This window comes from Triticum urartu, chromosome 1A (assembly GCF_056163025.1).
Source record: "Triticum urartu cultivar PI428250 chromosome 1A, HENAU_Tu73, whole genome shotgun sequence".
In the NCBI taxonomy this organism is placed as follows: domain Eukaryota; kingdom Viridiplantae; phylum Streptophyta; class Magnoliopsida; order Poales; family Poaceae; genus Triticum; species Triticum urartu.
In genome coordinates, this window is record NC_141873.1 from 230,530,936 (window position 1) to 230,556,077 (window position 25,142).

At 45.5% G+C, this 25,142-nt stretch overlaps 1 protein-coding gene across 1 annotated transcript in view; it reads right to left on the reverse strand.

Moving 5' to 3' along the window:
* The window catches only part of LOC147990671 (uncharacterized), a 61,667-nt gene extending 56,133 nt beyond the window's left edge, over positions 1 to 5,534 (reverse strand). The window contains exon 1 of the mRNA XM_087538345.1: positions 5,016 to 5,534. Coding sequence (XP_087394471.1) covers positions 5,016 to 5,534 — 519 coding nt within the window. The remainder of the gene's footprint in view (positions 1 to 5,015) is intronic.
* Between the last annotated feature and the right edge of the window lie 19,608 nt (positions 5,535 to 25,142).

The following is a 25,142-nucleotide window of genomic DNA, read 5'->3' on the forward strand; positions in this document are numbered from 1 at the left end:
GCATTCCATTGTAGAATCTGGAATATGCAATGTTTATGTTAGTTCATACGTTGCACATGATGTTTAAATGCCCCTTAAATCTGGTCAGTCAAGTGATGGTCTTTAAGCCTCCTTCTTTGCTTCTTTTCTTGATATGTAAGATTTGCTCACACATCTGTTCAATTGCTTGTTTGCATCAGCCAGCCATACTAGGACTGTTTGCTTTGATTACTTGTTGTTCTTGACATAACACTCTAACAGAGCTTGTCAACGATCTAAACACTAAGGGCTGCTATAGTGGGGCCCTGTCTAACTCATAGGTGACATAAAGGTTTGGTTGTACACTACAGTAGGCTCTCCAAGAGTACCTAGAGATCCAGTTCGAAGGTATGCATAGTTTTTACATAGTGCAGACATAGTAAATGCTCATTTCATTGTGTGCAAGTGCAAGAGATGCGGCATGTTTCATTATGTGGTGTTGTTTTGTTATAATCTCATTCTTTTGTGTTCACAGACTGGAAAGTATGCATATTTATCTTCCAAGGAGACGAGTAACTATTTTGTGTCACCTTGCAGAGAGGGTGCAATGAACATAAGATTGAGGATTTCCAAGTACAAGATGTTAGGAAGGAGCCTTGCAAGAGAGTAGGAGCTGCGCTGAGCCTCTTCAACCTGCTAAGGTAAGTCACTGTATGCAACTCAACAGTTCAATTCCTTGTTTGTTTCAGGCATAGTTAATTTTCTCTTTCAGTTGCTTTATTTGTCCTCAGTTAATGAGATGCCCAAATAATCATGCCTGATGTTTGGTACTTGTATCACTATTAGTTGACATAACTAAAGGCCTTCCATTTAATTACTCTGCCGAAGTGTGCCTGAAGCTTTGAAGTCTATTAACCAACTATTATTGCATGAGACTCACAATCTAGTTTATACTACGCTAATGATTGCATAGTTTTTCCTGTTGTAGTATGTTTGTATGAAACCCTCTGCTGTTCATTATGCTCCCTAAGACTTTAATTGAGGCGCAGAATGGCCAACTGCTTGCTTACTTATACGCAACGTGTTGTCTAAATTTGTAACTTGTCTGTGTTTTCGATTGGGCCCCAACATCATGCTCCTCTGATGAGCTAAGAGGGATTTCTGTATGCAGGCTGCACAGACTATCTTTTTTATAATTTTTAAAATATCACCTGCTTATGCTTCATGACGTGTAACATTTTTTTTCAAAGTGACGTGTAACATTATTGTTAGTCCTATTTTGCCATGTAGTACAAAATAGTGTCTTGTTCGCTTCACTATTGTAACTATATTTTTGCCCTAGTCATGTGTACTTACAGAAACATTTCAGGATGAAGTGACATCAACACAAAGATCTGTGAGCAGTGCGGCATGGCCATTACCGAATGATTATGGATTGGAATTGGAATGTGCTAATGTTCTCGAGCATCAACTAGAGGTGGCAAGACAACATGTACATGATTGTCAACGTATAATCGACAAGTTGAGAATGGACATGCAGGAATTAGATGCAGGAGTCAAAAAATGAAACAAGACACTGAGGTAACCATGAAGGAATTGGAGATTTTGCAGACTGAAATTTGTGCTATCTGAATCCGGCCAATCCTATATTCTGAAGAGATTATAGTTCAAATGGAGTTAAGTTCATGCGCGTCCATGATGTATGAGCTGTATTTGCCCAGTGGGTATAATCGGCTGTAATTTCTTTATTGTATAGTGTAGGATTATTCTACCTTTCTATGCATTGATCTCTTTGTTGCAATAGTGTAGGCTTTTTAGAGGTGATAGTATTGAGTAGGATAATTCTTTGAATATGCTATATCATTCAAACGGGGGCCAATTCGCCCGACCATGGCCCTTCACGGGCCGTCGGATCCATGGGCCTTCTACGTCTCGTAGGATCCATGGGCCTTCTACGTCTCGTAGGATCCATGGGCCTTTTATGTCTCGTAGGATCCATGGGCCTTGTACGTCTCGTAGGATCCATGGGCCACCGGCTCATTTATGGGTCTTGTACGGGCCTTTAATGGGCCGTAGACGGGCCTTTAATGGAAATCATATGTTTTATGGCTGACCATAACGGGCCGTTAATAGGCCGTATTTGGTGATGCTATGAAAATGGCCCAACAGACTAACAGTCCAGAAATGGGCCGACTATAACGACGGGCTGAATTTGGCCCACAAACAGAAAATGACAGTAACGGGCCGTAAGTAACCGAATGCTGCAAATGAGCCCAAGAATAAATGGGCCCTCAAAAGGCCGAAAGTTAACTTGGGCTGGAAACGGAATAACGGGCCGTTAATGGGTATAAAGTGATACACTGTTCATTATGGGCCAGTTTCACCACGGGTCGTTAATGGGTGTAAAGTAACACACTGTTCATTACGAGCCAGTTTCAGCATGGGCCGCTAATGGGCTAAGAGTTACAAAGGGCCTCATATGGGCCGAAAGACTTCATGGGCTATACATGGGCCAGAAGTGAAAACGGGCTGGAATCATATTGGACGGCCCAGATGACGCTACTGGGCCTAATTCGGATAGTGTGTAACGGGACTTGGGTTAGCAGGCTGTAAATGGGCTATATGCGAACAGGCCGTTAACATGCTTTTCATGGGCCGGCCCGCCAGCTTTTGACCAAGTCAAATGGGTCGGCCTTTTCACAGGAATGGGCCACTGTTGGGCCGTGCCACATGTCGACGTATCATAGGCGCCTTCTGTCCAGTGAGTGGATGACATCTGTCCCAACGATGAACCGACACGTGTTTCCTCTAGCCAATGATGATTTTACATGTGGAAAATCCACATTGGTCGGGGCTGTTAACGGGTTATCGGATCCAAAACCCGGCCCGATAGCTTAACAGTGTTCCGTTACGGTGGATGCCACATGTCGGTCACCCTTGACGAAAGCACTTCTGTGATGCATGATTTATTGTCATGGAAGTGGACACTTCCCTGATGATAATTTTGGTAATGTCATGGAACACTTCTACGACAGCACAGGTATGACTATCTTGATTCTGTCATAAATTTGTCATGGATGTACATGCATGACAAAAAAAGCGACCTACTGTGACAAACACGTATCATCACGGAAGTGTATTTTTTTGTAGTGGATGATACCAATATATGCAACAATGATGTATGTATGATATGGGAAGTATGATCACTAATGTGCACAAGTCTCATTGCCGGCAATACTCAATGGCTAGTCTTGATGGGTAAGCAACGCAAAGGAGTAAGGCTATGATGGCTATCAATGTAATGGCAAGAGTGATATGTCCAATACCAAGATGAGGTTACCGGTCTTGCTTCCGGTGTGGTGTCAAAATGGTGGCACGAATACCAAGGTGTAGTCGAGGTGGTCGTTGTCGATGACGATGTAGGACGGTGGGGATGATGTAGGACGCGTCCGTGTCGAAGATGAGTGGCGGTGATGTCGAAGTCGAACCATACCTAGATAGCCGAAACACAAAAGGATACGGTACTGCAACTCAAATTCTCAAACCTCAAAGTAGAAAATGTGTCGGAGAGCGAAATGGTCCGAAAATGGTGGAGGCATGCGGAAGTATATATGGTATATGGTGGGCACGGAAACAAAATTTGGTGAAAGATGGATGGAAAACGGGGCGGTGGATGGAGATGTCTCTGCCAGGGGTCGGATGTCCGGGCGGAAGGCCGGATGTCCGGGCTTGACGGGCCGGATGTCCGGGCTCTGGATCCGGGGACGAACGGGATGAACACCGCGTGGAGAGGTCAAATCCGGGCCAAAATCGGAGGAATATATGGATGGAAATTGGGGGGAAATGGATGGGGAGCTTGATCCACTCAAAACAAAGCAAGTACACGGATACAAACCAACAAAATCTCAACACACCAAAAAATCACAAAAAAAATTTGGGGCTATTTTTGGTGGGGAATTTTTGAATTAGGACGAAAAACAACAAAACAAGGCTAGAAACACAACGGGGAGGCTCCGAAATCGTGATCAACGTGGCTCTAGATACCAAGATGATGTAGGGTAGAACCCTAATCAGCCGATCTTTCACAAAAGGAGCGGATCTCACGAAGAACACGAGAAACACGAGGGTGGAAACGAGGGGAAACACGACAGAATCACTCAACCAACAAGAAATAGTCACACATATGCTAGATCCTCGAGTACATAAAGTAAGATACACGATCCACGATCAACTAGGGACGATACACGGTAACCGGTCTTCTCCGTGAGGAGGTCTTGAAGTTCTTCTCCAAAAGGAGGTCTTGAATCCAAATGGATCTTCTCCGTAGAGGCCGCGGTCTCTCTCGTGGAGTAGATCCGATGTGGATGAGCAATGCTCTATCTCTAAAATGAGCTAAACCAATGCTAACCCTAGAAAGTTGTACGGGGTGGAGTGTATATAGTCTAGGGGGGATAAGGGATACACGGGCCTCGGCCCTTCACTGTGCCCAGACAGGGGAGGCCGGATGTCCGGGGTGGTCGGGCCGGCTGTCCGGGCTTTCAGGTGACGCCAGATGTCCGGGCTGGGGGGGCGGATGTCTGGGCTGGAGTGGTGGCATTTATTGCTCTCAGGTTCGGAGGGGCCGGATTTCTGGTCTGGTGGCCGGATGTCTGGGGGCTCGGGAGAGGCCGGATGTCCGGGCTGTCGGGGCCGGTTGTCCGGGGCCTGTAGCTTCTGGCGGCTGTGCTGCTATAGTGGATGACGCTCCAGGGGCCGGATGTCCGGGGCCTGGGAGATGCTCTTGGCTCCTTCCGTTGGTTCTCCTCATCCGTGGACTTGGGGACTTGTACATCTTCATGTGCATCTTCGGGAGGGCCCTCTTGGTGCCTAATCATGCACAACACCTCGGACTTAGGTAGTAGCCATGTCTCATGCATAGAAAGTGGGAGTTCCGAGAGGAGTGAGTTCACCTTATCTTTGATAGCCTTGGCTCGGGCTCGTGTCGTTGGTCCAAGTGGTGTCGTTGGAGGTGTAGGTGCGTCCATGGGGATGATCTTGGGATGCTCCGCATCATTAGCCTTGGCCTTCTTGTCTTCAGGGTCGGCCTCAGGAAGCTCCAGGAGGGAGAGGTGACCCTCCTCGGCCCTTGCACACTTGTTCGCCAGGTTGAACATCTCCAGGGCCGAGCGTAGGTCCTCGTGGATGGAGAGTTCCTCCATCATCTTGAAATCCCAAACGCCAACAGTGAAAGCTAAGACGTTGGCCTCGTCGGACGCCTTCGGGATCTTGAGGCGGACGTACGTGAAGCATTGTATGTACTTGTGTAAGGTCTCGTCCGGCTGTTGCTTCACGCGCCGCAACTCAGCCACTGTAGGAGCGCGGTCATGGGTGCCCTGGAAGTTGGCGAAGAAATGCTCGTGAAGCTTGTCCCGGGAGGAGATCGACCCCTCCGGGAGGTGCAGGAGCCAGGAGTGCACGCCATCCTTGAGAGACATAGGGAACCAATTCTCCATGAACTTCTCATCCCCGTTTGCCGCCTCGATGCTCAGCGAGTAGAGCTGGAGCAACTCCGCAGTGTCAGGGTGCTGTTGTAGCATGGAGGGAAATCCGGCTTGAACATGCCGGGCCAGATGACGCGGCACGGCTCCGGCGTAAAGGCACGAAAGTCCGCCGCACTCAAGTGCGGGACTTATGGTTGGAGGTCGGTCTTGACGCCCACGCGCCACCACCTCCAGCAGCGCGTGGTCTTGGCACGACAGCGCAGGAAGTGCACGAGTCACCTTGGGGCCACTGCGCCACCTGGCAGCTCGCCTTGTCGCGTGCTGGTGCCCCGCGTAGCGGGTCGCGTTGTTGCACATCATGCTCGGGCTCAGGGTCATCACCACGCAGAGGAGGAGGAGGAGTGACATGAGCCACGTCACACGCCTGGGATGGCAGGGGACGAAGCGAGCGGGGCGGTGCAGGGGCTTCACCCGCGGTGCTGACGAGCTCGGCGATGCGGCATCGCCAGTCGTCGGCAGGACGGCAACGCGGCAGCTCCCGCCCCATGAGAAGCGCAGCCTGCGCGTTCGCCGGCCCGCGGCGAGCATGGGAAGCCGACGACGTGGTTGGAGTTGGTGACGGAGTGGCGGTGCGGCCGTCGCGTCGCACGGAAGGTGGCAGCAACGAGTCTTGCTGCTCGTGGACAGCAGGGTCAGTGGCGGCATTGGCCACAGGGGAAGCAAAGCGGTGGCGGGCGCCGCGGCCCACGGGCACCATTGTAGCGACGCAAGCGGCCCGGCGCTCAGCACGGACCCAGCGGGCATCAGCCATGGGGGTGACGGAGTGGGTGATACGTCTCCAATGTATCTATAATTTCTGACTGTTTCATGTTGTTATATTATCAATCTCGGATGTTTTATAATCATTTTATAGTCATTTTATATCATTTTTTGGTACTAACCTATTGACATAGTGCCAAGTGCCAGTTCTTGTTTTTTCCGTGTTTTTAACATCGCAAAAAATCAATATCAAAAGGAGTCCAAATGCCATGAAACTTTGCGGAGATTCTTTATGGGCCAGAAGGAACACAACAGGCCCTGGTTGCACCTAGGGGGGAGTCCCAAGGAGGGGACAACCCACCAGGGCGCGCTAGGAGGCCCAGGCGTGCCCTGGTGGGTTGTGCCCACCTTGGGTGCCCCCCGAACCGCCTCTTTACTCTATAAATACTCAAATATTCCAGAAACCCTAGGGGACTCGACGAAATATACATCCAGCAGCCGCAGAGTCCAGAACCACCAGATCCAATCTAGACACCATCTCGGATGGGGTCCACCACCTCCATTGGTGCCTCTCCGATGATGCATGAGTACTTCTTTGTAGATCTTCGGGTCTGTAGTTAGTAGCTAGATGGCTTCGTCTCTCTCTCTCTCTTGGTTCTCAATACAATGGTCTCTTGGAGATCCATATGATGTAACTCTTTTTGCGGTATCTTTGTTGGGAGCTGATGAACTTTGAGTTTATGATCAGTCATATCTTTTTATATACATGAAAGTTATTTGAGTTTCTTTGATCTCTTATATGCATGATCTTTATAGCCTCGTATTTCTTCTCCGATATTTGGGTTTTGTTTGGCCAACTTGATCTATTTATCTTGCAATGGGAAGAGGTGCCCGGTAGTGGGTTTGATCTTATGGTGCTTGATCCCAGTGATAGAAAAGGGAACTGACACGTATCGTTGCTACTAAGGATAAAAAGACGGGATCTATATCTATGCAATAGATAAAGGGATCTTGTCTACATCATGTCATCGTTCTTATTGCATTACTCCATTTTTCCATGAACTTAATACACTAGATGCATGCTGGATAGTGGTCGATGTGTGCAGTAATAGTAGTAGATGCAGGCAGGAGTCGATCTACTAATCTTGGACGTGATGCCTATGTAATGAGCATTGCCTGGATATCGTCATAATTATTTGAGGTTCTATCAATTGCCCAACAGTAATTTGTTTACCCGCCGTTTGCCATTTTTCTTGTGAGAAGCCACTAGTGAAACCTACAGCCCCGGGGTCTTCTTCCTCATATATTATCTTGTGACCTACTTTTCCTTTGCATTTTTATTCAGATCTATTAAACCAAAAATACAAAAATACTTTGCTGCAATTTGTTTTATTGGCGATCTATTATTTCAATCTACTACAATTTTCTAGCATCTTTACCCGAAAGGGATTGACACCCCTTTAACACGTCCGATTGCGAGGTGTTGTTATTTGTGTGCAGGTGTTGTTTACGTTGTGTTGCTTGGCTCTCCTACTGGTTCGATAACCTTGGTTGCTTCACAAAGGTAAATACCTACCGTCGCTGTGCTGCATCATCCTTTCCTCTTTGGGGAAATACTGACGTAGTCCAAGCAGACAGGAGTTTTTCTGGCGCTATAACCAGAGAGCAATCAAAAGGAATTTCTGGCACCGTTGCCAGGGAGGATCTTGTTCACAACTAGGTTCCTAATCACAAATCTCATCTCCTTGCAATTTACATTATTTGCCAGTTTCCTCTCGTTTTCCTCTCCCCCACTTCACAAAAATTTGCCGTTTTATTCGCCTCTCTTTTCCATTCGCCGTTTGCTTGCTAGATCTGTTTTTGCATGCACTCTTATTTGCGTATTCATGATGCCTCAAAGAAAATATTATGATGTTCCTTACCCAAATATTTTGCTTGAAATTGAGAAAAGTACAAAGGAGTATATGATTACACAATTTGAGCATAATAAGTATTTTACTGAAGAACTTAAGGAGCACTCCGTTGTGCTTGATGCTATTACAAAACAACTTGATGATATCGGTAGAGAAGTTTGCAATCTTCAATCTAAGTATGCTTTTGCCGAAAGTTTGCTAGGAAAAATATCCGATGCACAAGCTACCTTAGTGAATCAAATGGCCGCTAAACCAATCTCACTAGAGGATAAAAGTGATGAAGATCTTAAAATGATTGGTGTTTCTTCTATTGATTCCTTGTTTAGTAAAGTTAATATTGATGAAAAGGGACTGGAGAAGAGTTAACTTTAGGTAGAAGGCGTCCCAATATTTCGGAGGGTGGAAATCTTGTTGAAAAAATTGATGAAAGTGGGTTTGAAGAGGTCAAAACTTTAGCTAGTGATGTGCCCACTCTTTTGGATTACAAAGACTTTAATTATGATAGTTGCTGTTTTATTGATTGTATTTCTTTGTTGCATTCCATGATAAATTCACCCCATGCTTATGAACAAAATAAAGCTTTTACTAAACATATTTTTGATGCTATGATGAAAGCTCTTGAAGAAAACATTGGAATTAGAAGTTTCAATTCCTAGAAAATTGCATGATGAATGGGAACCTACTATCAAAGTCAAGATTAAAATTATGAGTGTTTTGCTTTGTGTGACTTGGTTGCTAGTGTTTCTCCAATTCTGAAATCTTTATGTGATGTGCTTGGTCTTACCGATCTTGAATCATGCTCTTTGAATTTGCACTTGGCGGATTCAACTATTAAAAAGCCTATCGAAAGAATTAATGATGTTCTTATTCTTGCAAATAGGAATTATGTGCCCATAGATGTTATTGTTCTTGATATTGACTGCAATATGTCTTGTCCAATTATTCTTGGTAGACCGTTTTTACACACTATCGGTGCCGTGATTGATATGAAAGAAGGAAATATTAAGTTCCAATTTCCTTTGAGGAAGGGTATGGAACACTTTCCTAGATCTAGAATTAAGCCACTCTATGAATCAATCATGAGGGCATCTTATGGATCTCGAACCAAAGACAAGAAAACTTAGATCCTTGCTCTACGCCTAGCTAAGGGCGTAAAACTATAGCGCTTGTTGGGAGGCAACCCAATGAATAAATTTTATTTTTTCTTTTTGCTTCCTGTTTTTTTGTGTTAGCAAAATTATGCTATTGTTATGATTGTGTTTTTTATGTTTTAATTAGTGTTTGTGCCAAGTAAAGCCTTTAGGATCTTCTTGGATAATAGTTGTTTGATCTTGCTGAAAAAACAGAAAAAAATACGCTCACTAAATTAATTTTCATCTTTTACCAGAGAGCGATAAAATACCCATTCCACCTGCAGAAGATTAGTATACAAATTTCTCAGGTCATCCTAATTTTTTCAGAATTTTGAGAGTTACAGAAGTATTTGAAATAGTCAGATTGCTACAGACTTTTCTAGATTCTGTTTTCTTTGTGTTGTGTGCTTATTTCAATGGCTCTATGGTTTTCTTTGTTGCGTATTTGCCATATAAAAGTTGGAATACATTAGATATAATACAAAAACAAAATATGAGTTGGTTTTTATACATCACTTATAGTAGTGGTTTATTATTCTTATACTAACGGATCTCACGAAGGTTATGTTGAGTTTTGTGTGATTGAAGTTTTCAAGTTTTGGGTTATCTTACGATGGATGAAGAAAGGATGGAAGAGCCTAAGCTTGGGGATGCCCCGGCATACCAAGCTATTATCCAAAAATGAGCAACCAACTAAGCTTGGGGATGCCCCCGAGTGGCATCCCCGCTTTCTTCCAACAACTATCTGTATTTTACTCGAGACTATATTTTTATTCGTCACATGATATGTATTTTGCTTGGAGCGTCTTGTATGATATGAGTCTTTGCTTGTTTTATATTGTGTTTTAAGTCATCAATCCTTGCTGGACACACCTATTTGAAAGAGCCAAAATTATGTCATGACTTGTTAGAATTGCTTTTTGTGCTTCACTTAAATCTTTTATGAGCTAGGACTTGCTCTAGTGCTTCACTTATATCTTTTTGAGCACGGTGTGCTTAGTATTTTTGAAGAAATGTTGTCTTGCTTCACTTAGATTTATTTGAGAGTTAGTAAAATTTTGAAGAAATTCTTTCTTGCTTCACTTAAATTATTTTGAGAGAAAGAAAATTTGTTATGCGCATGATCTTCACTTATATTTGTTTGAGCTTATAAAAAGCAACACATGAAAATTAGTCCCAAAGTGATAGATATCCAAGAAGGATAAAGAAAAGAAAAATGCCATGAAGATCATTGGACAAAGTAAACTTGATTCTTAGTAATAGTTTTGAGATATGATGATGTGATATGTGAGTTATGTTGGTGAGTAATTGTGCTCTAGTAGGAATATTGGTGTTAAGGTTTGTGATTCCCGAAGCATGCACGTATAGTCTCTCGTTATGCTATGATGTTGGAGCATGATTTATTTTTGATTGTCTTCCTTATGAGTAGCGGTCGGGGACGAGCGATGGTCTTTTCCTACCAATCTATCCGCACACAATGATCGTCAAGCAAGCCTCAATCCTCTACGCGACACCGACTCTCAAGAGCGTCGACAACGTCAAACCCAAGAGGCCTTTGCGCTAGCACGAGAACGGCAACGTCAACGCCAACATGATGAGGAAGAGCGCGCGCGTCTACATCAAGATGAACAAGATGCCGAGGCACAACGCCAAGAACAACAACTGCGTGAAGCTCAAGCACTTGCGGTGCAACAAGCCCTCCAAGATGCAAGTCGCGCCATAGCCAACCGAGGCCGGCAAGCTCGTGAACATGAAGAAGCACTTCGTGAAGAAGTTCAAGAATGAAGATTTCAAGCTCGCATGCATCGTCAAGTTCCTCAAGTTCCTCCTCGAGCTCGGCAAGCGCCTCCACAAGCTCGCCAACAACATCAAGTTCATCAAGAGCATGACAACAATGGAAATCCTCCACGACAAGAGCAACATGAGGTTGACAACCCTCCTCACCAAGAGCTACACGAGCTTGACAATCATCTACAACACGGGCGTCATCATCCCCGACCCCAACACAATGAAGAGCAACCTATGGAAAGCTCAAGTTCACCATGCCCAAGTTCAACGGAAGCAACGATCCCGAAGAGTACCTATCATGGGCATTGAAGGTTGACAAAATCTTCCGTTTGCACAACTATGACGAAGAGAAGAAGATCGCGATGGCATCCCTTGAGTTCTAAGACTATGTCCTCATTTGGTGGGAACAAGTCATCGAGCGCCGAGAGGCAAGAAGTGAACCACCCATCGCTACTTGGGCGCAAATGAAGGATGTCATGAGAGCATGCTTCGTGCCTACCTACTACAACCGTGACCTCTTCAAGAAACTCCAACTACTCAAGCAAGGAACCAAGAGCGTTGAAGAGTACTACAAGGAGATGGAGATTGCCATGATATGAGCCAATGTCACGGAAGATGATGAGCAAACTATGGCACGTTTCTTGAATGGACTCAACCATCCTATCAATAAGATCGCCGACTTCCAACCATAGTCGAACCTCATCGACCTAGTGCATCAAGCTACAAAAGCGGAACGTCAAGTGCAAGACGATTTCAAGTATGCCAAGTCCTCACCCAAGTTATACGGCTTCTCCAATAGCCAAGCTTCAACGACTCCAACTCCTTCTACCAAGCCTTCTACAAGCAACATCGACAAGTCAATTTCCAAGAAAGCTTCGTCAACTCCAAGTCATCATCCTACTATAAGCAACTTCAAGCCGAGAGCTTCATCATCATCCACTCCAACCGATGATACCGTCAAGACGAGTTCCTTCAAATGCTTCACATGCGGAGGACGAGGCCACAAGTCCTATGAGTGCACCAACAAGTGGACCATGATCCTCAACGGCGACGGAAACTATGACTCGATGAGTAAAGGAGAAATGGACGCTCTTGAGCAAGTCTCCATGCACCGGCAAGTGAGCAATGAAGAGGAACAAGTATTTTGCGATGAAGATTCAAGTCCCGCTCTTGTTATCTCCAAGGTCTTGACTCTACAAATCACCAAGAAGAAGACCAAAGATGCCATATCTTTCACACCAAGGCCGACATCAATGGAAGATCCGTCAAGGTCATCATCGATGGAGGGAGTTGTCATAATCTCGCAAGTGAAGAACTTTGCTCCAGGCTCCAATTGCCCAAGACGAAGCACCCACATCCATACAAAGTGCAATGGCTTAGTGACTCCGGCACTATCCTAGTCGAGCATCGAGTACAAGTCTCCTTCAAAATTGGTGCTTATGAAGACACTTTGGAGTGCACGTCGTTCCAATGACCGTTTGCCACCTTCTCCTTGGATGCCCATGGCAATTTTATAGAGGAGTCATCCACAACGGCCGAACGAACCACTAAATCTTCAAGATGAAAGGAAAGGAGTACATACTTTGTCCCATGTCTCCAAGCCAAGTGCTCGCCGACAATCAAGCCACCCATCATGGAGATAATAGTGAGAGAGCGAGCCAACAAAAAGAGAGTGAGCGCCACAAGCCCAATCGAACACCTCCACGATGAGCGAAAAGAAGAACTTAGTCCTATTTGGCCACCAAAAGTGAGATAAGAGGGGTGTGTGAGAACCCATCTAGTGTCCTACACTACGTCCTTTTGTGCAAGGACAATGCACCACAAGCTAACACCTCTCACACTCTTCCTCTAGTGTTGTCTTCTCTTTTGCAGGAATTTCACGATGTTTTCCCCGACGAGATACCTCTGGGACTACCTCCACTACGCGGCAGCGAGCACCGCATTGACCTCATCCCCGGAGCACCGCTTCCGAACAAAGCTCCCTACCGCGTCAACCCCGAAGAAACCAAAGAAATACAAAGGCAAGTAAAGCATCTCATAGACCATGGACATGTGCGTGAAAGTTTGAGCCCTTGTACCATCCCGGTCATCCTTATGCCAAAACGAGACGGTAGCTTTCACATGTGCTCCGATTGTAGACCTATCAATGCTATCACCGTTTGTTATAGGTATCTCATTCCACGCCTTGATGATATGCTTGATGAACTTAGTGGTGCCGCTATCTTTTCAAAAATTGATCTTAAAAGTGGTTACTATCAAATCCACATACAAGAGGGTGATGAATGGAAACCCGCTTTCAAAACCAAGTTTGGTCTATCGGAAGCACCGCGTACTTTTATGCGTCTTATGAATCATGTCTTTCGCCCTTACATTGGTGTGTTTGTTGTGGTCTACTTCGATGATATCCTTGTTTTTAGCAAGTCTCGCAAAGAGCATGTCACCCATGTCCGAACCGTTTTACAAACTCTTCGAAAAGAGCACCTCTATGCTAATATGGAGAAATGCCTTTTCGGCGTTGACAAGCTCGTTTTCTTGGGTTTTGTTGTATCTTCTAAGGGTGTTCATGTTGATGAATCCAAGATCAATGCTATTAAGACTTGGCCACAACCAACCAACTTGCAACACGTGCGTAGCTTTCTTGGCCTTGCGGGTTTCTATCGTTGCTTTGTGAAAGATTTTAGCACCATTGCTTCGCCTTTGCATGCTTTGAGCAAGAAGAATGCGCCTTTTGTTTGGGGACCATCCCAAGATGCCACTTTCAATGAGCTTAAGAATTTTCTTACTCATGCTCCCATGCTTGCATTACCCAACTTTGACAAACACTTTGAGATTCATTCGATGCTAGCGGTAATGGCATAGGAGGTGTGTTAACGCAAGAGAAGCGCCCCATAGCATACTTTAGTGAGAAACTCTCCGGTGCGCAACTCAATTACCCCATCTATGACAAAAAGCTCTATGCTTTAGTCCGCGTTTTGCATGAATGGGAACACTATCTTCACCCTCATGAATTTATCATTCATACCGATCATGAAACGCTCAAGTACCTTAAGGGCCAAACCAAGTTGAACAAGCGTCACACTAAATGGAGTGAATTTATTGAGTCTTTTCCTTATGTCATCAAGTACATGAAGGGTAAGGACAATATTGTGGCGGATGCCATTTCCCGCATATGCATGCTTGTTACTCAACTTGAATTGGATGTCATTGATTTTGAGCATATAAAAGACTTGTATGAGCATGACCCTACTTTTGCTACTCCTTATGACAAGTGTTTGATGCACACCTCTTGGGAACGCTATTACATTAAACATGGATATCTTATGAGAGCTAACAAACTTTGCATCCCCGAGTCTTCTCTTCGTTTGTTACTTTTGCAGGAATCTCATGGAGGAGGCTTAATGGGACACTTTGGACGCGACAAGACGTTTGCTACGCTCTCAAAGAACTACTATTGGCCCAAGATGTTTCGTGACGTCAACTGATTCACCAACCGATGCTCTACATGTCGCAAAGCTAAGTCTAAAGCTCAATCCCATGGCCTTTATATGCCTCTACCAATTCCATATCAACCATGGGAAGACATTAGCATGGACTTTATACTTGGTTTGCCTAGGACTCAAAATGGGAAGGATTCGGTATTTGTCGTTGTGGACCGTTTCTCAAAAATGGCACATTTCATTCCTTGCAACAACATAGACGATGCTTCACATGTTGCTACTCTCTTTTGTAGGGAAATATTGCGTTTACACGGAGGGCCAAAGACGATCATCTCGGACCGCGACATCAAGTTCTTTAGCTACTTTTGGAAGACCCTATGCGCCAAGCTCGGAATCAAGCTACTCTTCTCCATGGCGTATTATCCACAAACCGACGGCCAAACGGAGGTTACCAACCGCACACTCTCCGCTCTACTTCAAGTACTCATCAAGAAGAACATCAAGGAGTGGGACGAGTGCCTACCTATTGTCGCGACCGGATTGTCAGGATATATTTCCCATAAAATGGTCCTTGTGCCCACCAGCCCCAGGATTACTGTTAGCTAATGAGGCACCAACTTGATACATAAATTCCAAGCAAAATACAGAATATGTAGTACAAGACCATTCTAGCCTATGAGTACAACACAAGGTTTCTAGTGGCTGATGGCGGAAGCGGTTTGTGGTTCATCAGCGTCTATGGGACTCCATTTCCCATAGGAACAGCTGACCTGGATAACTCCTGTCTTTGCGAGGCTGCTATCACCATTGCGTAGGTTCCGGGGCTGTCATCGCAATGCTCCTCTCCATGCAAGAAATCCGGCTAAGACAATAGCCAGGGACAAGCCAGTGGGTACTTTGAATGTACTCGCAAACATTATGAACTCAGGTATAATATAACAAATGATAATCATGCCCAGGAATATTCCATGATCACAACGTCAGTCACGAAATAAAAATCCATGATGCACGCAAGTAGGTTATTCATGTCAAACACGAATATGCAATCAGAGAGTAGAAATAGAATGCACCGATCAGGTGTCTGAAGCGACGCCTCGAAAGGATAATAATATAAAGCATGCCTCAGTCGGGCGTCTGAGCGACACCACATAGAGGGCTTACAAATAAAATAAATAACAAGCATGCCACAGTCGGGCGTCTGTGCGACACCACATAAAGGGCTTATAAGTAATTTAAATAACAAGCATGCTACAGTCGGGCGTCTGAGCGACACCACATAAAGGGCTTATAAGTAATTTAAATAAGAAGCATGCCACAGTCGGGCGTCTGAGCGAGACTACATAAAGGGCTTATAAGTAATTTAAATAACAAGCATGCCACAGTCGGGCGTCTGAGCGACACCACATAAAGGGCTTATAAGTAATTTAAATAACAAGCATGCCATAGTCGGGCGTCTGAGCGACACCACATAAAGGGCTTATAAGTAATTTAAATAACAAGCATGCCACGGTCGGGCGTCTGAGCGACACCACATAAAGGGCTTATAAGTAATTTAAATAACAAGCATGCCACAGTCGGGCGTCTGAGCAACACCACATAAAGGGCTTATAAGTAATTTAAATAACAAGCATGCCACAGTCGGGCGTCTGAGAGACACCACATAAAGGGCTTATAAGTAATTTAAATAACAAGCATGCCACAGTCGGGCGTCTGAGCGACACCACATAAAGGGCTTATAAGAGACTAATCATAGTGAATATCCAGGAGGTAGAGTCGTCCCAGGGATACTCAATAATTCAATTAATACCAGTGGTTAGGCTATAATAATAATAATCATAATCATCATATGTCCCAAGTCATGATCAATGTTTTGGTTTAGCAATTTTTCCTCCAAAGACCGACACTTGACCCATCCAGACTGTAGTCCTTAACTACGAACACGGCTATTCGATTAGATATAACCTCTGCAGAGGGTGTACTCTTTACCCACGAGTAACAGATTCCTTTAGTCCATCGGGGCTAATTCCGTCTATGGTCTTTTAATTGAAAACACACCTGACCGCACACACCAGCCTAACTTACCTGTGTTTGGAATCACCCACGACACCCATTAAGCGAAACTCTAAGTGGGGAGGCTACAACCTCGACTAGCATGGGATCACAAAATTTATAACGCGCGCAAACTAGGGGAGCTACCCCTTCGGCTCCAACCGGAAACACCCATGCCCCCAGATCAGGTGGCATGTCTACCGGATGTAGCCGGTATCTTCCACCATGGCCTCTCTATACGGTGTGTGCAAGGAAGGGGTTGACAACTTACTGAACCGTACCCTACCTATGGCAGGGACAAGTGGTAGTACGAAACAAGTATGGGGGTTACTGGAACAAGACTCGATCTACGGTCGACTCGGGAGATTAAGGCATTCCCTGCAGGATTAGTATAACAAATATATTTCACACCAACAAACAGAATCACCACTCATCATACCTCACCATGCCTTACCGGACATAATCGTCTCAACGAATTATTAGAGACAAGTTCGTGTCTACCCAAGACAGAGACTTTCCCGGATTCCTCTCGATAGGCATGAAAGGCATACGAGGGTGATTACTATCAGAAGCATATCAAATTCCAACAGCAAGGAATCATCATTATGCACTCATGAATATGATCATAACACCACATAAAATATCGAACACTCCATGTCAAGGTGGTGTCGTATTAGCATCGAACGACACACAACAAATATTATGTCGGGGTTCAGAATGCTTGCCTTCAAGAGTATGCAAGAGGGGGTGCACTTTTTGAAAGTTGCTTCCTTCCTCAAAATCCTATTTTAAGAAAATTTAAATTTACACATAGTTTCAAAACAGTACACAAAAGTTGTTTGGAAAATTTTCAGATAAATATGGAAATAAACTAGATGAAATTTGGGAAACAACAAAAAAGAATCAGGTCAAACGGAGTTATATTTAAAAAGTTATAGCTAGTCAAAGTTTTAGTCAAAATATGTTTTTAAATTAAACAGAAAAAGAAAAACGGTTCGAATAAGAATACGCTTTCGAGACAGAGAAGACGTACTCCTGTGTTTTACGTTTCCACTTAAAACACGTCGGCGGAGCTGGGGTCACTGGCAGGTGGGGTCGTCGGGTCCACTGGTCAGGTCCACTGGTCGTCGGGGTCTCGAGCTATGGTGGCTCCCGATCGGGCTAGAGAGGTGGGGCGGCTCCGCACGGTTGAGGGGAGTCGGATGGTGGCGCTGGAAGAACTGGGGAGGCCCTGCTCGCGACGTACGGCACCGGAGCATGGCGGCGGCCGAACTGGCCGGAGACGAGGCAGACTGCCTCCCTCCGTCGATTCCTGGCTATGGGAGCACTAGGGAGATGGCCCAAGGTCGCCTGAGGGTCTGGACGAGCTCGGGGGATCCTTTTATAGGCGGTCGAGGTCGGTTCCCGCGGCTGCGGATAAGAACGCTGGCCAACTGCCATTCTGTTGCTGGCAGGGCGACGTGGCGGCGACGGGCGCTAGCGGACGGGCTCGTGGATGAGCTCGAGCTGTTCCAGAGGGCAGCTAGCGGCCGGCTGTGGTTGGGCAGCGCTGCCATGGCAGGGGCGTGTTGCGGACGCCGACGTGCCACCAAGAGGGCTCTTACGGCAGTGATGTAGGGCGCCAGGGGCGGCTTAGAGGGTCCTGGTGAGCGGACGAGAACGGGGCGCGGCCCTGTGGGCGAGAAAAGGCCAGGGGCAAGACGCGGCGGCTCGGTTGCGCGCGTGTGCAAAACGTGCGCTCTGGGCGCGCCCAGAGCACGCACACTACATGCTCGACAGAAAGCCAGGGTGGCCTAGAGGGCTTGGGTGAGGCTGGCAATTAACAGGTCTAGGTTGGAGGTGGCTAGGAGATTAGTGGACATGCTGGTTTGTCCAGAGGGGCAAGATCACAGTGCAAACATAAAACTATGCCAAAGCTGTCCATGAACTCAAGGTGCTCGATAGAATGCCATGGGCATCTATGCATCTCTTCTGGTGGCCCAAATCTCTAGGTTGGGATCTCTTTAGGTGCAAGTGATGATGGCAAGGCTATTTGGGCAAAACCAGAAACTTGTTAGTGCAAGTTTTGCAAATCTTCAGTTCTGGACAGAAAGTGAAGGGCATTATTGCATGGACCAAATATACTCCAATGGGTCCAATCTCCTGGACTTAAGGGTTTGGTAGGCTGGTCTATAAGTAGGATAAAAATCAAGGGTAATATGGAAAGATAAAACATGGTTGCAGTACAAAACACCAAACTGGACCCGAATGAAGATGAGGATGATTTGCTCAAATTTTTCAAAGAACACCAATGGGTTTTTGCATAAAGTTGAATTATACACTACTACTAACATCCCCCAATTTTGGTGGAATTTTTAAAGAAATATTTAAATAGGTTGTAGTGCAAATGGAACTCTAAAACTCATGAAAAATCATTTTTTTAAGAAATAAAGCTGAGGAAAAATAATTGTAGAAATAATTACACTGATAAAAAGGAATGGTCTTGGGAAGATATACAAGTCCAACAATATTTTTGAAAGGTTTCCACCTAGAAGGAAAAAAACTCAAAAATTCAGAGGGACAGAGTGATCTGAAATTAAAAGATAAAACTAGAAAATAAAATTTTAATTTCCCAGCAAAATTTTAATTAATAAATCAAGGACAAATTTTTGGGGTGTTACAACACTACCCCCCTTAAGAAAAAATCTCGTCCTCGAGATTTGCTAAGGGCTGCTTTGAAAAGAATTACTCCTACTATCTCAAAGTAATATCACAAAAATAACTATCCTACTCATGCAATAAAATGTGGCTACAGTGAGTGGGCAATTTAAGTGGTGTAAGACTACAGTGTGGAATACTGGTGCTGCGTGGAAAAATCTATGGTTGGGGAAAAATGAGAAATACCTACTTTTGGTTACAGTGAATTTAGAATAAATTTCTAAATTTCTAAAACACGCTAGTCGTACCCGAGAGCACCGTGCTCTCTTTGGCTGACAGGTGGACCCGGAGCCCACTGTTAGTCTCTTCTTCTACCTCTGGCTCTCTTTTCTTCCTCTCTCTCGCGTGCTTTCCCGTGCTTTCTCCACCGGCGACATCTAGCGCGTAAAGCATCTAGGCCGTACTGCGGTAGTGCGCGGTGCGCTAGCTTCCGGTGCAGCGTGCACTCACCTCGTCGGCACTACTCGTGGATTCGCCTCCGAACACCGGCGATCGAGCGACGAGCGGCACTGGTGGACTTCGCCCACCGTACACCGATCTCGAGCTATAAAATGACCGAGGTGCTCCTTTCTTCTACCTCACACCTGGCCTCGCTTCTCCTTCTCCTTCCTTCTCCTCCATTTCTGTTTGCAGGAGCTCGAGACGAGGCTCTAATGGCGGAGGTGATGCCAGACTGGTACATGATCCTGATGTGCGGAGGGTTGGCGGCATTGCTGGGGTTCTCCGTGCTCTTGTGCGTGATGATCCTCGATGATCGTCGTGATGCTGCCGCTCGAGTGTTAGCTCTCCACGGTGGCGATGATCATGAGGATTAAGTGCGGTGTCGGGAGCTAACTGTTGTCAGTGTGCTAGAGGCAACTTTCACCCGAATAATTACCCACAAATCTCTCCTTCAGAGACTGTGGTGTGCTAGGGAGGTGATCAGTTAGGTGCAAAATGTGCACGTGGATTTGCAATTAGTGCACGTGGTCGAGTGGTTGTGGTTGTGAGTCTGCTGTCGTGGTGCTGCGTAAATAAAAATCTATGTCGTGAAGAAATATACGCTGCAACAACTCAGGGAAAATCTCACTTCAGAATTTACCGAGAGTGAAATTAGTTAATCAAAATTATCAGCAGTAAAAACTATTCACATTAATTGAAACCAAATATTTAATTCATCGTACAAATTTAGGATACCACGCATAAGTTGCAACACATAACTAGATGCTGGGACAATAAACACAGCAGTGACGTCTACAATGAAAACGGCAAATAGACAGGGTCCTGAGAAAACGTCTCTGGTACTGGGGCACACTCCTCTTCTATCGGGGGAAGCGGGTTGACTAGTCGAAGGACGCGTCTCTCTTGGTCGGGCCTTAGTGGTCTGCCGATGGCGATCTGAGGATTTAAATTAGCGAGGCTCTGGAGATAACCCATTACTCATTGGGTTAAACACTCTTGAGCGATGACATACTAGGCAAGGTTGGCCAGTGCTGGGTCTCTCTCAATTCATCCACCGGGAAAAGCTGCTACTTCTCCGGGTGCTGCACGACTGGGGAAGTAATAATACCCTTGTTCGCTGGCATAGGGTACTGCGAATCGAAGGCGAGCAAGCGCTTCATACGCAGCAGCTTCTATGGCCATTTGCAGAGTCAGCATAGATTTCCCCACGAAGGAGACTTCCGTTGGGTCTTGGTTTGGGTTTGCAGGGAGGGATGTGCACCAGTGCCCAATATTTCGAGGTGGATGGGGTGATCCTCGATTTGAGCAACTCATACTGGGGTGGATGGGTAGAACTCATGGTACTGCAGGTAAAGTCCCACAATATTTTAACAAAACTACCTGGGGTTGCATCTGGAGTTCTCAGAAAAATACCAGGGCTTGGCATGGCAAAGAAATGGTCGTGAGAGTTGTGCACAAGGTGAGGGATACTTGGTAAGGTCACGAGGTGGCCTTTTATATAGCATCTAGGCTGGGTCATTTATCGCGGTGAGGGGCAACTAGTTTGTCGGTTCTGCTCTATGGGGTCGGGGTCAATGCCACAGATACACATATCTCACAAAAGTGACGTATAACTGTGGGTGTCGTCGGGGGTGGTTTTTGGTAGCTACGCCCGGAATTAAAAATGCAACCGTACACCAACATACTTATGCATGGCTACTATTTAAAATAGGGGCGCACAAGCATACAGCATTTAATTATGGCAATACAAGATCACACAATTACAGGGCGTGGACATACTAAGACTCGGTACTACTCGAGTGACTTACTCTACCATGTTAATATCTAAGCGGGCGTGCCTTGTGGACGTCGAGGCTTCTCCACGGGTTTCACCATCGGGGTTAGTTGGATGGAGTTGAGGAGCTGCAGGGTCGGGGTAGCGATGATGACCATCGCGGGGGTTGTTGGCCACAATCCCGTTGGAGCGTGTTCCCAAAAGGCGATGAAGCACTTCTGGGGACACCAAAGCATTTTGGTCGATGGCTGGGGCAGACCTCAAGGACTCGATCGGTTGTCTGAACAGCACGACTGGGTTGTCGGCGTCGAGCTCATCCCCTCCTCTTGCCGGGGCTTGATGAACCAGTTCTCCACGAGCTGCGATCAGATCAAGGGTGGTTTGATCGAACAGTTCCTCTAGTGCACTTACATAGCGCACCAGATGCAACAATGCAGGATCTGTCTTGTGATCTCCGTTGGAAACCTGGGGTGGCCTACCATACCCGTCACGGCTGGGGTAGTAGTAGAACGAGCGATAGTTAACTCTGGGCGACAAGTGCCGGAGTTGAACTATAGCCTCTCGAGCAGCTAGTTGGATGGCTTGTGGCTCAAAGGAATTTGTCCTTCCGATGAACCTGTAGGGGCGTTCTGGCGATAGACCCCTACCATAGACGTGCATAGTGGCCCAGAATTGACGGCTCTCACCGCTCATGGGCCCTTGGTACACAACATACTCTGGGGGCTCTTCTAATGCAAAGGCACGGCGGGTGAGGTTTGGTAGCACGGTCACAAAACCTCTAAGGTTGGTTGTTGTGGTCTCATTGTGCACAATGGGGCCAGGCATTATAGCTCGGTTTGGGGAAGAGGCTGTGCTGTGCTGGGTTGAGGCTAGCGTGCCCTTTTTATAGAAAAAGGGGACGGAGTCTTCCTTCGCACGCTTGCGAAAGAGACTATTTAGGTGTCGGTCACTGGCGCGTGATCGGCAGGCTAGGCTGATAGGTTGGGCACCGACTTCCAAAACGTGTCGGGGTCACTGTGTGGCTATCTTACACGAGAAGCTTGACTGGGGCTAGGTTAAGGTCTGGTGGATTGGTTAATCTAGGTTTATTGACCTGGCCAAGATAGGATTAGCCAATGGTCAGCCTGACTCTGATACCAAGCTTGTCGCGACCGGATTTTCAGGATATATTTCCCAGAAAATGGTCCTTGTGCCCACCAGCCCCAGGATTACTGTTAGCTGATGAGGCACCAACTTGATACAGAAATTCCAAGCAAAATACAAAATATGTAGTACAAGACCATTCTAACCTATGAGTACAACACAAGGTTTCTAGTGGCGGAAGCGGTTTGTGGTTCATCAGCGTCTATGCGACTCCATTTCCCACAGGAACAGCTGACCTAGATAACTCCTATCTTCGCGAGGCTGCTATCACCATTGCGTAGGTTCCAGGGCTGTCATCGCAACGCTCCTCTCCATGCAAGAAATCTGGCCAAGATAATAGCCAGGGCCAAGCCAGTGAGTACTTTGAATGTACTCGCAAACATTATGAACTCAGGTATAATATAACAAATGATAATCATGCCCAGGAATATTCCATGATCACAACGTCAGTCACGAAATAAAAATCCATGATGCACGCAAGTAGGTTATTCATGTCAAACACGAATATGCAATCAGAGAGTAGAAATAGAATGCACCGATCAGGTGTCTGAAGCGACGCCTCGAAAGGATAATAATATAAAGCATGCCTCAGTCGGGCGTCTGAGCGACACCACATAGAGGGCTTACAAATAAAATAAATAACAAGCATGCCACAGTCGGGCGTCTGTGCGACACCACATAAAGGGCTTATAAGTAATTTAAATAACAAGCATGCTACAGTCGGGCGTCTGAGCGACACCACATAAAGGGCTTATAAGTAATTTAAATAAGAAGCATGCCACAGTCGGGCGTCTGAGCGAGACTACATAAAGGGCTTATAAGTAATTTAAATAACAAGCATGCCACAGTCGGGCGTCTGAGCGACACCACATAAAGGGCTTATAAGTAATTTAAATAACAAGCATGCCATAGTCGGGCGTCTGAGCGACACCACATAAAGGGCTTATAAGTAATTTAAATAACAAGCATGCCACGGTCGGGCGTCTGAGCGACACCACATAAAGGGCTTATAAGTAATTTAAATAACAAGCATGCCACAGTCGGGCGTCTGAGCAACACCACATAAAGGGCTTATAAGTAATTTAAATAACAAGCATGCCACAGTCGGGCGTCTGAGAGACACCACATAAAGGGCTTATAAGTAATTTAAATAACAAGCATGCCACAGTCGGGCGTCTGAGCGACACCACATAAAGGGCTTATAAGAGACTAATCATAGTGAATATCCAGGAGGTAGAGTCGTCCCAGGGATACTCAATAATTCAATTAATACCAGTGGTTAGGCTATAATAATAATAATCATAATCATCATATGTCCCAAGTCATGATCAATGTTTTGGTTTAGCAATTTTTCCTCCAAAGACCGACACTTGACCCATCCAGACTGTAGTCCTTAACTACGAACACGGCTATTCGATTAGATATAACCTCTGCAGAGGGTGTACTCTTTACCCACGAGTAACAGATTCCTTTAGTCCATCGGGGCTAATTCCGTCTATGGTCTTTTAATTGAAAACACACCTGACCGCACACACCAGCCTAACTTACCTGTGTTTGGAATCACCCACGACACCCATTAAGCGAAACTCTAAGTGGGGAGGCTACAACCTCGACTAGCATGGGATCACAAAATTTATAACGCGCGCAAACTAGGGGAGCTACCCCCTCGGCTCTAACCGGAAACACCCATGCCCCCGGACCAGGTGGCATGTCTACCGGATGCAGCTGGTATCTTCCACCATGGCCTCTCTGTACGGTGTGTGCTAGGAAGGGTTTGACAACTTACTGAACCGTACCCTACCTATGGCAGGGACAAGTGGTAGTACAAAACAAGTATGGGGGTTACTGGAATAAGACTCGATCTACGGTCGACTCAGGAGATTAAGGCATTCCCTACAAGATTAGTATAACAAATATATTTCACACCAACAAACAGAATCACCACTCATCATATCTCACCATGCCTTACCGGACATAATCGTCTCAATGAATTATTTGAGACAAGTTCGTGTCTACCCAAGGCATAGACTTTCTTGGATTCCTCCCGATAGGCATGAAAAGCATACGAGGGTGATTACTATCAGAAGCATATCAAATTCCAACAGCAAGGAATCATCATTATGCACTCATGAATATGATCATAACACCACATAAAATACCGAACACTTCATGTCAAGGTGGTGTCGTATTAGCATCGAACGACACACAACAAATATTATGCTGGGGTTCAGAATGCTTGCCTTCTAGAGTATGCAAGTGGGGGTGCACTTTTTGAAAGTTGCTTCCTTCTTCAAAATCCTATTTTAAGAAAATTTAAATTTACACATAGTTTCAAAACAGTACACAAAAGTTGTTTGGAAAATTTTCAGATATATATGGAAATAAACTAGATGAAATTTGGGAAACAACAAAAAAGAATCAGGTCAAATGGAGTTATATTTAAAAAGTTGTAGCTAGTCAATGTTTTAGTCAAAATCTGTTTTCAAATTAAACAGAAAAAGAAAAACGGTTCGAATAAGAATACACTTTCAAGACAGAGAAGACGTACTCCTATGTTTTACGTTTCCACT